This window comes from Alligator mississippiensis, chromosome 16 (genome assembly GCF_030867095.1).
Source record: "Alligator mississippiensis isolate rAllMis1 chromosome 16, rAllMis1, whole genome shotgun sequence".
Lineage (NCBI taxonomy): Eukaryota > Metazoa > Chordata > Crocodylia > Alligatoridae > Alligator > Alligator mississippiensis.
Window position 1 is genome coordinate 8,904,793 of NC_081839.1, and position 16,698 is coordinate 8,921,490.

General features: G+C 51.6%; 2 protein-coding genes across 5 annotated transcripts in view; both read left to right on the plus strand.

Annotated features, from left to right (window-relative positions):
* Positions 1 to 7,135, plus strand: part of FZR1 (fizzy and cell division cycle 20 related 1) — a 33,478-nt gene extending 26,343 nt beyond the window's left edge. For all 4 annotated transcript variants that reach the window (XM_006267381.4, XM_014599851.3, XM_059719861.1 and 1 more), the window contains exons 13-14: positions 1,500 to 1,592; positions 3,429 to 7,135. In XM_006267381.4, the coding sequence (XP_006267443.1) occupies positions 1,500 to 1,592; positions 3,429 to 3,470 (135 nt within the window). In that variant the 3' untranslated portion in view covers positions 3,471 to 7,135. The remainder of the gene's footprint in view (positions 1 to 1,499; positions 1,593 to 3,428) is intronic.
* Positions 7,136 to 9,914: 2,779 nt separating this feature from the next.
* Positions 9,915 to 16,222, plus strand: TEKTIP1 (tektin bundle interacting protein 1). The gene is made up of 4 exons (XM_006267380.3): positions 9,915 to 10,092; positions 11,028 to 11,260; positions 15,431 to 15,556; positions 16,067 to 16,222. Exons 1-4 carry the CDS (start codon positions 10,010 to 10,012, stop codon positions 16,207 to 16,209), a joined length of 585 nt encoding a protein of 194 aa, XP_006267442.1. The 5' UTR covers positions 9,915 to 10,009; the 3' UTR covers positions 16,210 to 16,222.
* The last annotated feature ends 476 nt before the right edge of the window (positions 16,223 to 16,698 follow it).

The following is a 16,698-nucleotide window of genomic DNA, read 5'->3' on the forward strand; positions in this document are numbered from 1 at the left end:
TAGTTTATATAAGAGAAGATTGGTGGGGGGGATCTAATAGCAGATTAAATAGATTTGAAGGGTGGTTCCGAAGTGGATGGAGCTAGACTAGGGACTGGCTCCATTTTCCAGCAGCCATTGCCTGTGTCGCTGTGGCCAGCAGTGCTGGGGCTATGACAGTGCAGGGCCGGGGTTTCCATGGAGCCCAGCCTGAGCAGTGCTGGCATAGCACATGGCTGAGCGGGGAGCTGCTCTGGGGCTGGGATCTTGCAGTGCAGTTCCCCGCACAACCGCGTGCCCTGTCCACACTGCTGGGGCCAGTCTTTAGAAATCCTGGCCCCATGCTTCTGGGGTCTCCATGGAAACTGGCTGCAGTGATGCAGGCAGGAGCTGCTGGCTGGATCCATCATTTAGCCCATCTCTGAGCTACACTGTTCTCAGTGGTGGCAGATGACAGCAAGGAGCAGTGGTCTCAACTTGCAGCAATGGAAGCTTAGGTTGGATATTAGAAAAAGGTTTCTCACTAGGAGGGTAGTAAAGCACTGGAATGGCTTACCTAGAGAAGTAGTGGAATCTCCATTCTTGGAGGTTTTTAAGGCCCAGCTAGACAAAGCCTTGGCTGGGATGACCTAGGTGGAGATGGTCCTGCTTTGAGCAGGAGGTTGGACTAGATGACCTCCTCAGGTACCTTCCAACTCTAACTTTCTATGATTCTCTATAGCTATTTGCTGTTAAGCAAAACTGCATGTAGCAGGGCCATTGATAATTTGGCTCTTCCTGCTTGTTGACATGGAATAGGTTTCTTGACTTAACACTTCACAGTGTATGGTGAATTTTACATCTTGACAGGTGTCAAAACTTGCCAAAAGTGAGCTTCTCTCATTCCCAAAGGAGCATAGTAATTGGATCTTAAGGTAGTAAAACCAGCAGCTGCTTTAGCATAAAAGGCTCTTCGTTACTCTTCTCCCCTCTTTCCATTTTCTGTTCTCTGTTTCTTCTTTTTAGTACAGTATAAAATGTCCAGTGTGATTTGGTTGTTTAATCCACCTCTGCCTCTGGATAGATTCTTCTCTTGTTCACTTTACGTGCATAGCCCTCACTCGCATAGTTTTTTGGGAGGCTTCACTAGAAAATAGTATGAGTCAAATTTGTTGAAGGGATATGTACTAGCCAGAGTGTTTTAGAAGTAAAAATCATTCGTGTAATTAACAGGGCTTAAAATGCCAACAACATTTCTGTATCTCATTGCTGTTTTTATAACAGGCTAATGCATATCCCCTTGAGGTTAAATAAAACATACTGCTTTAGGCAGGAATGGGATCCAAAGGTAGGAGTTACCCCTGAGTATCCTGTAGAATGTAAATAAGGTCTATTCCCAAATTTTGCACTTTGATTTCCTCCTGCCTAATCATCTCAGGTGGCCGTTCAGAGCAAACGCTGCTGGAGAACGGGGGGGTGGGGATTGTGATCACTCAATAAAATGTATTTTGCAGTCTCTTTATTCACTCTCTTTGCCCTAGGCAATGTCTCCTGATGGAGAAGCCATAGTTACAGGAGCTGGAGACGAAACCCTGAGATTCTGGAATGTTTTCAGCAAAACCCGCTCAACAAAGGTAAAATCCATAGCAAATCCCTAGCGGTCAGTTTCTGGAGCAGACTAGATCCATCAGGAGAGGAGTCACCAAAGCTGAGGCTTAATGGTTAGCTGTGCTATCAGCTTTCTGGGTGTTTCTCGTGCATGATCAGTTCACCTCTTGTATATTCTTTCCTGTAGCTGTTCGTGTAGCAAGTCTTTGTGGGAGTGGGGCCTGGGTCAGAGCTTGGGCATAAGGTTAAAGGGGTTTGTGATCATCAGTTGAAAGTTACACGTTAGGTCTTCACACAGGGTGCATCTACATGTGAACGTTACTGTGGAGTTGACTAATTAGCTCCACAGTAAAGCATCACAGTCTACACGTTTCTGTTTTAACGAAACCTTACAGAGGACACAAACAAACCATTCCGATGTGCTGGAAGAATAGCAGATATGGCAGATGACCAGCTTGGCTTAGCAAAGAACACTTCAGTGAACTTAAACACGAAAAGGAAGCTTACAAGAAGTGGAACCTTGGACAGAGGCCTAGGGAGGAGTATAAGAATATTGCTTGGGTATGCAAAGATGAAATCAAAGGCCAAAGTGCAATTGGAGTTCCAGCTAGCAAGGGATATGAAGGGTTTCTACAAGCATGTTGGCAAACAGGATGAAGGTCAGGGAAAGTGTGCGTCCCTTACTGAATGGGGGAGGCAACCTAGTGACAGATCGTGAGGAAATGGCTGAAATATTTGATGCCTTTTTTTTACCTCCGTCTTCACGGGCAAGGTCATCTCCCAGACTACTACGCTGGGCAGCACAGTTCGGAGAGAAGGTGAACAGCCCTCAGTGGTGAAAGAACAGGTTAGGGACTATTTAGAAAAGTTGGACATGGACAAGTCCATGGGGCTGGATGCAATGCATCCAAGAGTGCTGAGGGAGTTGGCTGATGTGATTGCAGAGCCTCTGGCCATTATTTTGGAAGACTCACGGTGACAGTGCCCATCTTTAAGAAAGGGAAGAAAAAAGATCCAGGGAACTACAGAACAGTCAGACTCACCTCGGTCCCAGGTGCACATGCAGACACTGTGTCCAGGCACAGTTGACTCTGATGTGAACTGCACTGGAGTTTATTGCATTGCCCAGGTTGCGTGTGTAGATGCACCCGCAGATGAATATTACAGCTAAGCACAACATTGTTTTCAACCTGTGTTTATAACACTGGATATCTTGCTATGCTGCTGACATGCCACTAGAACATGGCCAAGACACAACACCATCTTGCACATATGCTTACAGTTGTGTCCTTGGCATCTGTATCCTTTAACTCGTAGCACAGTTGTGCTAGGACAAAACAATGACTTTAAGAAAAAGGGGATTTTGTAAATTTGACCCTGAGAGGTACCACAGATAGAGACTTCCTCAAAATATAATTCAGCAAAAGTAGTCTTTTGCAGGTCTGTTCAAGAAGTAGCTTCAAACACAAAAGGAGGTAGTAGAGAGTACTAAGGACCATGATGTCCTGAATGGGCTTGAGGAGGGGGAGCAGAGCGGAGAGGGAGAATAAACTCACTCCCTCGTGATTATGAAAAACATGTACTATGGAATTAACCCATTTCTCCCATTATTGCACTTGCTCTTCCCTATACATGTTTATGTGCTCTGAATGGCTGATCTCTTGCAACAAGGATGCTTGGAGTTTGAACCTACCATTTGAAGGGTTCCAGACCCTTTTCCCTAGACTTGTCTGTGCCCAAGTGCAAGCTTCTTGCAGGAATATTTCCTCAGCAGTGTAGTGATGTTATATGTGCTGTACTCATCTCTCAGCAAATAACTGAATTGGGCATCTTGGGTACATCACTAGTTTCTCTTTTTCCAGGAGTCTGTGTCTGTTCTGAACCTTTTCACCAGGATACGGTAAACCCCACCTACTGCACACCATGAGACCACAGTATGATATACCGGGAGAAAACCACTAACTTGGCGTGCATGGATCCCCAATATATCAACCAGAAGAGGGGGAGGGAAGTGTCACTGGGATTGAAGGATGGACCTTCAAGATACTTATTAAATACATGATTGTGAACCATATTGGACAGTATGTGGGATTTGGACTGGGAGGGTGATGGAACTGCCAAAGGCTTCACTTTTCATCAAGGGGCATGGGTACAAGAGGGAAAACTGAAGAAAAAAAAACCTAATCTGATGTTGTACACTGGGCAGAACTTGTATGATATGGACCATTAACTAAGACCAGACCAAGAGCATCCCAACTGCTGCTTTGTTACATATGATGGGAGAAGAGTTTCCTTGTCTCTTTGGGGGGAATGGTTTTAATATGCTGCTGTGGGTCTCTCATTCTGCAATTTGATCAACATCTTTGAAAGCAGGAGCTAGCCAGGCTTGATCAGATCTAATTGGTGCAAAGCGACACACCTTTGAGCTGGGCAGTGGCCTCTCAAATAACAAGGCACTGTTCTAGCCTTGCATCCATTTTCCAGGTAAAATGGAGAAATGCTTATTTTTCCTCTTTAACACAGTGTTCTCCATTCTTAAAAAGATGCTGCAGTACTTGATATGTCCGTTCACTTAAATCAGTTTAATTTTCAGCACCTCTGATGCCTGGCTATAAAAATGAATTCTTGTCTCTCAATTTTTAGAAAGGTTTTAATGGCCTTCTCATGTGTTTGAAGGGAAAGATTACTGCACAATCAACGTTTGTTTGTTTTTTAAAAGAAACAATACATGTTCAAGGCTGGTCTTTAAATTTTTAGTTGAATGCATACAAACAATGGCTTTTATGAAGATCCAGGAGTGTTTATTTGGAGCTTCCTTCTGTGCCAATTATTGCAAACCAGTCACTGCAGAGTGTCTTTCAGAGGACAAAACCAGTTGAGATGAGTATGTAAAAAGACTACTGTGGATCTGTTTTCAAGGCAAGGCGATTGTCTTTTCCACTTAAGAAGAAGGAAACATCATGTCTAAATCTCTGCACAACTTTTTTTTTTTTTTTTTAAAGAAAGGGAGAGGTTGGATGCTTTTTCTTTCTTTTTTTTTCTTTTTAATGAATTAGGTCAAAGCCAGGGACCCATTTTTAAGTTGTTATGGGAGAGAGATCCTGCCAGTGTGGAGCCTGTGTGAAGAATGCAGTGGGATGTGATGCAAAGCACTTGAGTGTGTATGTTGTTTTTAATTTAAGAGAAGCTGTTATGCTTGCAGCAGCCTGTTCCTGTCTCACTTTGTACATGTGCCAACGCTCACCCAGCTGTGCTTCTGGCTCTTCTGCTCACCTCTTTGCCTCCTTTGTAACACATTTGGATGTAAGTGCTGTGTCCTGTTTTTTTTGTTTTGTTTTTTTTTGTCGTTGTTTTTCCGTGCGTGTGTATAGACCTCGTCCTGTGTCAGTACAGTGTGTAGGCAGATACCTTTTGTGAAATTGGACCGCAGGGCTAGGGGAGGTGTGGAACGCAGCTGCTTCCCCCCCCCCCAAACATCACTAACCCATTTTTTTGGAAAGCAAAGGCATCCAAGGTGGCGAGGCTGGCAAAATGTATTGGTTAATTCATTCCATGTTCACAACGGCCTTGACTGAGCATGCCATTCATACAGTGCCTGGATGCTGCTCTCCTCAGTGGCTTGACACAAGCATTGTGTGTACTGCAGATGCTTCCAGGCTCTTGTGTGCCAGGTACATGCCACGTTCCTTAGCAAAGTTGACAGCCTTGGGCATCTTGAAAGCCAAAAGTGGGATCAGAAAATTCTTATTTATTCCCCTGCCCCTCTCTCCATTCCCAGTCACAATCTCAAACCAGCTCTGCTTTGCTGTTTTCTTGCTACGAAACTACTGGGAATTGTAAAAATAGTCTAATGGCTTCCAGACTCCTTTCCTGCTGTTTTGTTACATTCATTAGCATCTTTAAACATCACAATGCTGAAATATCCATCGTAAAGCTCTGCAGAATTGTTATCCAATTAGATTAAGTTGGGCAAGCATGTTTGAATTGAAAACACCACCTGCGGTTCAGCATGGTTTATAAACACTGCCTGTTCCATTTGTAGTTGCCACAAGAGAGTAGAGTGGACTAGGGGAAAGTACTGCATGTGTTTATATGTGGGGGGGGGAGCTGCTTCTGTAGATTAGTATCACACCTGCAGTCTAGGCTTTGAGAACTCTCACTTAATTTCTTATGCCCAGTCTCTAAACAAAGGACGGGGAATTTTGAAGCTGTCCCTGAGGTAGGTGTGTGTAACACCTGAGGGGACAAGATGCTTTGATTTCTATTTGGAAAATGCACACATCTATTTAATGAGAGAGCTCTGAGGGGTTTATAGAAAGGAATGGCAGAAAGCCATGCATACCTGCAGATACTATTGTGGGGTGGGAAAGGTGAAACTTGGGATGTGCAGTGTTCCTAGTCTGCCCTTTTTAGGAGCGAGTGACTGCACTGGCCTCAAGCAGGCACTATTAACAGTTCATCCTCACTTCTCCTTGCCTTGTGATAGAGCAGAGCAGACTCGGAGGACATTAGCCAAGCTTTTCCATATATACACCTTAAAGCCACTTCTGCTGAGACGTTTGCCTGAAGAAGTGTTCAAGCTTTAGACGAGAAGTGCCGTGGTCTGATGTGTCCAACTGCTATAGGGATGTGTGTGGGAGCTTCCTTGTTTCCTACTGCAGCTCCAGTGTAGAATTGCATTCCCAGAGTCCAGCAGGGAGGGGGTATCTCCTTAGTCATTCTCTTTTTCTCTCAATAATATTCCCCTCACTTAGTCACACAGGTTTGGCAACTGCATTGCCATCCCTCTGTTTGCTTAGAAAGCAAATCAAGACCTGCTCTTAGATAGGACCATTACTTTTTCACTTCCTTATTTGATCAGCTCAGCAGGGAAGGATAGTTGCCCCCAATCCATATCTGACTTATGGTAGAGTGAATTGGCAATCTGGCAAGCATTTAAATATATCTGCCAAGGGAATAAATGGTGGGGCTGAGAGAGGAGGAGGGAAGTTATTTTACTTCTGCTTATAGTACCGGAACTGTAAAATAGTGTCCCCTTTTAAAAAAAGGATGATGGCAAAATGTAAAGGGAACTGTTCCAGTGACTGGCTTCTTTATGTCCATTCAAGTAACAACCCCTATTCCCCTCCCTGCCCTTCCCCTACCATATGGTCCCACTTCACATGCAGCTGCCAAGGAAGGTAGATGGCTGGGTCCATGAAAGTGCCCTCAAAAGGTATCTCGCCAGGGTGTGCGTGTGTGTGTTTGTGGGTGTGCAAGTTTGTCTAGATTTTTCATGTAGGCAACTAGTGTGAAGTGACCGGCTGTCTGGCGTGTGCTGATTAGCGTTGTAAATTGGAAAAAAAAAAAGGCAAAAATCTTGTATGCTTGTATTTTCAATGTATGAAGCATAAAAGTACTGAAATGTACAGTTCAGTTTGAACAAAGGGTTTCCCCTCAGAGTTTATGCAGATAAATCTAAGAACTTGTGGCATTGTTACATATAATGCATCCTATGGAAAATATAGAGAACATTGTAACTTTTTCATGTAAAGCAATGTTACTGGCATTAAACAAGTTGTGAATTTAAGTGTGTCACTGCGTGAAGCATGTATAGGAGTGGTCTTCTCTTGTGCATGCCAGTTGGCTGTGTGCTCAGATATTTAAGTGGACTCTCATGCCACAGACTCCCCTGCCTTGGGGCAGGATATGACCACAGGTTTGGGACAACAATCAAAGTGACCATATAAACATGAAATTCTGCATCATTTTTTTTTTTTTAAACATCTGTTTATAATAAGACAAAAAGTACGGCCCAGGACAGATATGATGGGATGTTTTAATGGAGAAGGGTGGGGGTATCATTGTAGTCTCGATTGCAGTGGTATGTAAATCCATTTGGCTTTCTCTGGTCTCCACCCAACCCTCTAATACAGTGGTTCTCAAATTTTTTCAGACTCGGGAAATGCCAGCTCTTAGCTTTCACTCTATGTTCCTGTAGGCAAAAAAACCCAAAACAAAACCATTCTTTTGTGCAAAGAATTCAGAAAGATCCTAATAGGTCAGAATGTCTTTGACACTACAGATTCCTATGTGAAAGCTCTACATTTTATCTTGTGAATCATGTCTGTACACCCACCAGTTTATACCATTGTGTGTCACCCTTGAAAGGCTGTCAAGGTACAGTATAGTGCAATGGCACCCTGGCTGAGAATCGCCTCTCTTGTAATTCCTGCAGTAGGAATTTAGCTGATGGATGTGCTAGTATCCCCCAGGCTAGGCTAGATTCAGTCTTGATCCCCTCCATTCTTCTGGCAGAGGGACTGATCAGTTGACTGACCTGCCAGTTTTAACGTCTGTTGCCTTAGGCTTGAAAGCAGCCTTATGTAAAGTTTGCCTCCTAGAGCTCACTGGGTTTGTCTACACATGCAAATGCTTCAGGATGGGTTTACTCTAGGGCAAGGGTTCTCAATCCCCGGGCCATGGCCCGGTGCTGAGCTGTGGCAAGTTGGTTGCCGGTCTGCAGCATGGTCGGCTGCTGGACCAGAAATGGCTGCGGACTGGCAAACTGCGGCCCCCCAGAGCTGGGTGGAGAGGCCGCGGCTCCTTTCGCAGGGCCTGTGGCAGCGCAAGGTATGGCCCACCCCACTGCCTGGGGGGTGGGGGTATTCTTACCTTTCTTCCAGCCAGAAATTCTGGCTGCGGTCAGGTGACTGCTGGGCCATAGTTTGCTGGGCCGCAGCATAAGAACTTCGGGAGCCCCTGTTCTAAGATAAATCCACCCTGGGCAGGTGCCTACATGTGCAGCAATTTGGGAGTAAATTTGCTGCTCCCGGCCCTGCACTGGCACCCTGCAGTAGCCAGGGGGAGCTTTAGGCTCCCTTGGGTGCTAGCCCAGGGGCTGGCAGGTGAGCACAGGGCCAGGAGACAGTTGTCTCCTGGTGGGGACTGAGAGAGAGCTCCCTGTCCCTGGGAGCTGTCTGCTGCTGGGGCAGGCTCAGGTGGCAGAGCCCAGGTAGCGACAGCGTCCACCTGCCCTAGCAGCAGGGAGCTCCCAGCCCTGGCTCCCGGGGGCGGGGAGCTTGGAAAGGGAAGCAATTGCAGAGCTGGGACTGGGAGCTCCTTGCTGCTGGGGCAGGGGGACGCTGTCCAGGCCTGGGCTTCATTGACAGAGCCTGCCCCCGCAGCAGGCAGCTCCTGAGAGCAGGGAGGGAGCAATCTCCTTCCCCCTGCTACCCGTCTACCAACTATACATGCCATACTGCACAATAATTAATCAGCAGTTAATTTGCTACTTGCATTTGTAGGTAGCAAATGAACTGAGTACAAGAAATGAATGTGCAGTAAGGGTTGGCACATGTAGACGGTGATGCTTACTGCGCAGTAATTAGCTCTGCTGCACAATAAAGCGTCTCTTGTAGACATGCCCATTAAGTAGGACTGTTAACCCACTTTGCTGTTCTCTTGCACAGTTCTAGGCTCCTCACACTCATTCACTGTGACACCCCCAGAAGTGGGTCATACACATACACAGCAGCAAGCTGAGCAGAGTAGCTAACATACTTACTCCGAGGTATCGGTGGCAAGAGAGGAAGCACATACTAGGGGAGTAGGGAACGGCCACAATCTGTGCTGTGTGTATTTCACTGGAGATTGCCAGCGTAGGGCTCTGGGATGGCAGGACGCAGGTCTCCTTCCTCCCCTACCTGCTAATCGACAGCTTTGAGCAAGCCCCCAAGTTGGTTTCGACTAGACATCAAACTACCAGGCTGTCCACGGTTTGTCTGAGCTGCTTCTTCCTCAATGTCTGACCCCCTTATGTGCTTCACCTCCACATTGAAACCCTCTAGGGCATCCAAGGTAGAGGATCTGAAACTAACCCCCTCCAAACCTCTCGATTTCTGCCCCTATCCCTGCTACCAGTGACAAGGGAGTGGGGTGGGAGGACCACATTCTCAGAGAGGATGGCTGTGCTAGGACAGGCTCTGTGTGTATTGGGACCCTTCCTTTAGCAGAGCAATGAACTAGTAGCTTTCTGGTGAAGGAGATGCATCAAACCAATGAGCAGGCATCTCTCCAGAGAGGAAATTCCTGCTCCATTAAGGTACCCAAAACCTCCTTATTCCTCCTGTTTCCCAAGGGGGTGATGTAAAGCATCTTCAGCTGAGCTCTGGCAGGCCATGCTGTCCTTGGGCTAGGATGAGAACAGCCCAAGGGGGATCAGCTCTGGCCTACTCCAGCAGGGGCCTGAATCCCACCGGCTCGGTGGTCTGGAGGAGCTGCTCTAGCCCACCTGCCATCCCTCCTGCAGGACCCAGCGCTGCCTGCTGGGACTTCTGGCTGTCCCTGCTGCTGCCCGGTTGCCCGGGGGATGGTTGCCATGCTCTCCTTACAGCAACAATAGCCTGGATATGGCAGCTGCCTTGCAGGTGCAGTGCGAGCCGTGGGCTGAGAGGAGGCAGCCATGGAGGGCCTGGATTTGGAGGCCGACCGTCCATACGTCCCACAGGGGACTCTGGAAACTGATTTCCCCACACCCTTGTACAGGTGAGAGCTCCCCCCCCCCCCATTCCTTGGAGTGAAAGGGTTGCGGTGGGGGTGGGAGGCAGCCTCAAGATTTAGCGCCTGCTCTGTTGCCAACTGTGGCGCTTGGCCAGCTGGGCCTTGGCTTCCTGGGCAGCTTCAGTGTAGATACTCCGAGTGTTTTGCAGGCACGAGGCACCTTCCCTGTCTCCAGCATCGGAGCTGAGGGGTGAGAGGTTGTTGGAACGGGGGAGCATGGACCCATCTACCCTGCACCATAATCCTCGGTCCAAAAGGGTCTTCCTGCTCTGCCTCCTGGTTCTCAATAGACCCCCAAGCACGCCGCCCCCCCCAGTGTTCCCTGCTGTGTATATGGGGTGCGGGAGGGCCGAGCCACCTTCCAGGCTGTCCCCTTTCACAGCTGGCTGTTCACCCACCCATCAGTATGGGGTGGGAGATGTGCTCTCTAGACCCGGCTCTGACCTGAGTAAACCTTGAAGCCCTGATCAGCTGTGGGGAAGCACCTTTTTGTGGGCTCCTCTGCCAGCTCTCAGGGCTGGGCCTGCCTTTTGGCCCTGACCTGGTGCTGTGGGGGCACGTCAGGGTTCACCTTGCAGCTGGGGCAGGCAGATGGGAGGTGCCTGGAGTCCTGTTTGTAGGGCATGGAGCGCTTGCAGTGGCATGGAGCCCAGCACAGGCAAATCATCAGAGTCCAAAGTATGGCAGCTGAGGGGTTTGGGCAGCTCATGCTGTGGGCAGCCCCATGCCGGCTCAGGTGCTGCACCCGCATCCATATTCTAGTGCCCTTGGACCAGACTCAGGAGTGAGAGGCCCCGGGTGGCACAGGTCAGAGTCGAAGGGGATGTGACCGGACAAGTCAATGGTGGGGGCTCTGGCTATGCAGCACCTCCCATTTGCAGGCCCAGCACCCAGCTCTAACCACCCTTCTTGTTTTGCAGTGACCAGTACCTGACACTGCGAGGGCCCCGCAACGCCCCCATCCTGAAGCAGGCTGTGCGTTGGTCGTGCACTCCCATGGGCTGGGATGCCCGCGGGCAGACCTGGTACACAGGGCTGACCAATAGCGACAACCGGGATGCCTGGTACACGCTCACCAGCCCTGTCAGCCGGGAGGCCTACCACCGCTGGGCCCAGGCCCATGCCAAGCGGGAGCAAAAAACCCTGCCCCCTGGTAAGCTGGAGTGGTGGGACGTAGAGGGGAGGCTGGGCCACTTGCAACGCCCTGTGAGGCCTCTTGTTTCACCCTGTGCTGTTACAGTTGGTGGTGCCCTGCCTCTGCAGAGCCAGGTCCCACAGGGATTAATGCCAGCAGCAGCTGCTTCCACTGCCCTAAGGTAACTGTTGGCTTGAATTTAGCAAGGCATCTGCTGCCTGCCCAGCCCCAAGCACTCCTCACAGCCTCCCTCCCCTGTCACATGCCCTGCACTGACATCCTGCTGCCAGAGGAGCTTGAGTTAGCACCAACAGTGAGAGCAGGATGTGCTTCCCTGCCCCCATGACCCCAAGCTGTATCCTCACCTTGATGCCAGCCAGCATGTGAGCCTGGGGCAGGGCACCTGGACTGTGTGCTGGGCTGGCCACGGTGTGTTTCCCCCAACATGTAGGGAAACTTATGCAAAGAGCAGTAGGAGGTGAGCCGGCAGCCCCAGGGAGGACAGCACCAGAGAGGTGTGCTGGTTCCAGTGACTGCTTGCACCAGGACCAAGTGCCAGTTGCCTAATTAACTCTGCATGGCAGAGGTGCTTTTGACATGCACTGAGTGCTTCCTTATGATGTTGCTCTTGTGTTTTCCTGCTTCCTGCACCTTGCTGATGGAAGCTGAAGGGGCCCCCATCACTGTCTCTATAATAGTCCCCACTGTGCAGCTAGGTGGTCCAGGCTATGCTTGGGAAGGGAAGGAGTACTGCTTGCACGCCCCAGCTCTGCCACTGCCTGGCTAGGGGGCTGCTGGGCAAATCGCTGAACTGCTTCATGCCTCAGTTTCCCTGTGTTGTGAAGCCTAGTGCATGTAACGCTCTGTACCTCCTCCCTGGGAGCCCCTTGGGGTATCTGGTCATTCTGGAGAACACCTGGGAAGCTGCATTGAAACAGTCTCTCTCCCTCCCAGTGCCCTGCCCTTTCCATCCTGCCCGTGCTTCCCAGGCTAGAAGACCACAGCTCAGCAGAGTCTAGCAGCATCTCCTTTCCAACATCATTGGAAGTATTGTGTTGTTGCAGACATGCAAGTGGGAGCTGCATTTCCTAGGACACCAGGGTCTTCAGGCCAGGGCTTCCTGTTGGCTGCTCTTTCATTACCCCTCAGGTGCATGAGCACAAGGGCTGGAGAATACGAGTGAATGTCAAATATCCCTTCTCCCTTAAGTGCTGCTGGGGCTTGGAGTGCCTGACACCATCTCAGTGTGTGCTTGTAGATAGGTCATCACATGGAGTTCCTGGTCCAGGAGCGGAGCTCCATGGTGCTACTCTAGTACATACAAAATAACGGGCTAAGAGGCCCTGAAAAAGAAATTTGTGAGTGGTGCAGATACAGCTCGTATACTTTAAAGGAGATGGATTTTCCTCTGGTCTAAATGGAGTGGACGTACAGTGCACAGCTTTACAGCAGTGCAAGTCAGTCCACTCCAGGAAAGCGAGGAGCATCCTTACCCCAGTGTACTGCGTGGGTGTGTGCTCTGAGCAATCTTTCCCAGGACAGCTGTCTGCTCAGAGTAGACCAGCTCCTCTGCTGCCTTGCAGCCTGGCACTGTAATAGCTCTTTGCTGCAGGCAGACCATGAGCACAGCTGAATTTGCTCCTTATACAGGGTAAACTCTGGACTGAATTAGTCCCTCATAGTTGTGTTGTGTGCACATGCCCTGGTTCCCCTACAGGTCCTCATCCTCTTGCGTCTGTGTATGCCTGGAGCCTCGGGGAGATGCGTTTTGCAATGGCTCTCAATGGGGCGGCCGTTTGCTGGGGCTCTTATTAATGTTCTGAGCTATTGGCCCTGTTCCAGTGTCACCCAACCTGTGCTGTGCAGGTGCACGTGGCAGGGGCCACCCAGTGCTCGGAGATCTCCGGGGCTGCTATGGCAACGTTTCGCACCCATTTTCCTCTCCCTGTGCCCTGGTGTGTGAAGACACGAGGAGTAGGGAAATGGGGACTTGGACCTGGAGATCGGTCTGAAGGATCTCTACCCCTGCTGTGTGACTGAGGGGTTTTGGATCCAGCACACCTGCTGTCTTGCTCGTGTCTTCCCAACTTGTTCAGGAAGGGAACAGGCAGTCATGATGTTAGTCTGGGAACACGCTGCAGGAGAAGCTGAGGATACAAACTGTGCATCTCACTAGGGGCTCTGCTTGTAGAGAGCTGAAAGACAGGTGGTGGTAAAGGATTAATCCCTGGTGACAGATCTCTTAGCTGCCTGCAGCCATTATCCTGTCGCCTTCTGAAACGCCGCCCCCATCACAACCCTTGCTTACCTTTGTGCGGTAACATGTTTATAGCATCTCTTAATCACCAACCTCTTGAACCACGTGAGTGAAGCCCTATAAAGCAGCCATTAGTGGCTCCCATGGAGACAGGCAGCAGCATAAAACCCTCAGAGAGCCTAGGATCTAGTGAGGTCATTGCTAGGCCTGGTGCTGCTGACTGATGCCAGCAGAGCTCAAGGCCTTGCTGTGCTGGTGCAACTGGGATGTGGGTGGGTGAGAGGCTGGCTCTAGAGGGTTGCAATGCAGGGGACCTGAGGAGTCAGCGAAGGACCAGTCTAGAGGTGGGGTGGAAAAGAAGCAGTGGGGCAGGAGGCTGCAGTCTGTAAGGGACAGGGGGCATCAGAAGCAGGATGCAGGGATCCAGACTGGCACCACTGGCCTGGGGGTCCAGAGCAGGCAGCAGTAGCTATAACAGGGATGCAGGCTATTGCCAAAGTAAAGCCACCAGCCAGAAGCTGACTGTCTGCAGACAGGTTCGAACTGGAGTCAGAGGCAAGGAGCTAGGAACAGGCCTGGAACAAAGAGCCAGCAGGTGGGAGCCACCAAATGAAGGACACAGAGTCAGAAACCTGGTGCCGTGGGCAGACCTGTCAGGTCCCAGAGGCTGGATGAATGCAGGGCAGCAAAACAGTTCCTGCCCCGAAGAGCTGATGTGCGAAGAGCCTCGGGACACAGGTCCATGAGACACCATTGGTCTCAGCCTCCCGGCCATGGGCAAGGACAGGGCTCCCGTGCCTGTACCCCTGAGCTCTGCACAGGCTGCATCCTGGCTGCTTGGGGCTGCAGAGGGGAGGAAGCTGCAGCAAAAGAGGTGCAGATCTGTGCCCTGCGATCTCCACAAGAGGTGGCCAGGCCATGGCAGGGGCTGGGGATGCGGGGGGTGAGTATCTGAGCTGCAGGCACAGGGGTGTGGGAAGGAGCCAGGCTCAGGGCTACGAAGGGGGCATCGCACTGACTCGCACACCTGCTGCTACTGCCCCTGTTGGCCTGCCCATACATGTGCTGCAAGCAAAGCACCAAGCGTCCGGCAGAGGGCAGCGGGGCTCCTGTCAGCAGCAGGTGAAAGCAGTTGCAGAGGCAGGTGCACCAGGCTAGTGCTCAAGGCTGGCACTGGAAAAGGCGGGGGCATGTTACCTACTGGCATGAGGTCCCTGTGCCAGGACCCCATGGATCAGCTCCCACTGGGACATGCTCTGCACCATCCTGTAATGTCCAGCAGCATCAGCTGGATCTTGGCAGTGGGGATGGGGTCATGCCCAGCCTCCACCTGCAGTGCCTGTACACTCACGCACCCGCTGTGCCCTGTATTAGTTCGGCAGCCAGCCGCATCCTTGGGGAATGTGCCCTCTGTTTTGAAATCTCCCTTGTGCTTCACGCTCTGGCTGCACTCCAGCCCGGACTCTCACTCCCTGGCTTCTAGCAAGCACCTCTCCTGGGCTGAGGAGCTCCCAGGCTGGTCCCCAGCCCTGGGCTGCCTTCCCTTGGAAGTGTCTGGGAAACCAGCATGCCCCCGAGGCAGCCACAGTGGGGGACGAGGAAGGAGGGGGTATGTGTTTGCCCAGTGCAGACGTGCCACTGCTGTCTGCCTGGCCTGCAGAACGTACGACCCGGGATGGTGCTGAGGGCTGCTGTGTGTCTGACGGACACGAGAGGCCGGGACACGTGGCTCCATCCAGGGCTGCGCCAGGCGGCTGTGATCAGGCAGCTGAACGTGTTTGTTAAAAGGCAACTCCTTTGCTCTCTGCCCGGGGCAGTGTGATGGTTCCCCTATGGCTAATCCCAGCATCAGCTGCTGCCCTGGCAGCTTGGGTCCCTGCTTTTCCTGCCCTCCCATTCCTACTGATGGCTGTGCTTGCTCCTACCCACAGCCTATGCCCAGCACCTGCGAGAGGTGGCGTGGTACGACCCCATTGTACCTGCTCAGTACCTGGAGCCCAGCACGCGGTGGGGGGCCTTCCGCTGGAGAGACAAACCCATCCTGGGCAAGGAGTACGGTAAGGGCGTGGGGAAGGGAAGGAGGGTCTCTTGGGCCCCTGCTGCGCTTGTGAAGGGGTGGGGTGGGGTGGGATGGGCAGCAACTGCAACTGGTTACCATGCCCATCACTACCGTGCTTTCGTGACTTCCCTCCATGTCCTCCCAAGGAGTAACTTGGGGTGTCACCTATCCTGGAGCACCCCAGACACAGGGCTCCTTGTGCCTAGTCCCAGTGTTACTCCACACAGGCCTGGGCAATTGTATCACTGCTCCTTGCCAGCCCTGGACTGGGACCAGGAGCTGCGGTGCCCCTGTGGGCCTGGGAGCCTTCAGTCTGCCTCGCTGGGGAGTCAGTTGAAGGGGCTCTGGCCACCGGGTATGGCTGCCTGGAGCCCTCCCACCCGGGGCTGCTCCTGTTGTCCCTTGCTGTGGCCAAGTGGGCCTGGGGTTCCCCCTGCCTGACTACTTGCCCATGCCCTGCTGCTGCCCCTGCACCACTGCCCCCTTCACCTGCTCTCCTGCTTTCCAGTTGTCAACCGCAACCGCTGCACCAGCGAACTGAAGGGCAAGGCCGGCTATGTCCCCTACCTGTCGACCAACACCCCCCGGTTCACCACCAGGGACTTCCGCACCTGGAGCCTGTTCAGCCACCAGCCATCCACCGGCCAATAAATGCCGCACTGCAGCTCTGGCCTGTGCCTTCCTGGGGGACGGGGAAGGAGGCGGATGGGCTGGGGTGGCTACTACTGTGGGGTGGCTGGGCAAGTCAAGCCTGTTTGCTTTATTGGGCCCTGTGCCCAGCTGAGTCCAGGCTGATGTGTCCAGCTGCCTGTGCCATTCATGCAGCACATGGCTCTGATATTGCCAGTGCCATCCCTGGGCTTGTGCACCTGCTGTGGGGGAGCCAGACCTCTCCCAGACCTCTCCCAGTCCCTACCCGCTCAGAGACCTGCTGCCCTCCGGAGAGGCCGGTGGGTCCCCCTTGCAGGGACCCACTCTGAGGAGCCCCCTCAGCCTCCCAGGCTCCCTGTCTGGGCCCGAGGGAGGGTGCAGGGAAGGGGTGTAGGGGGCAGGCAGTAGAGCAGGGCCATCCTTCCTTCGGCTCACCCCTGAGAGTGAGCAGGATCACTTGATGCATTGATGGACAGCCAGTGGAGAATA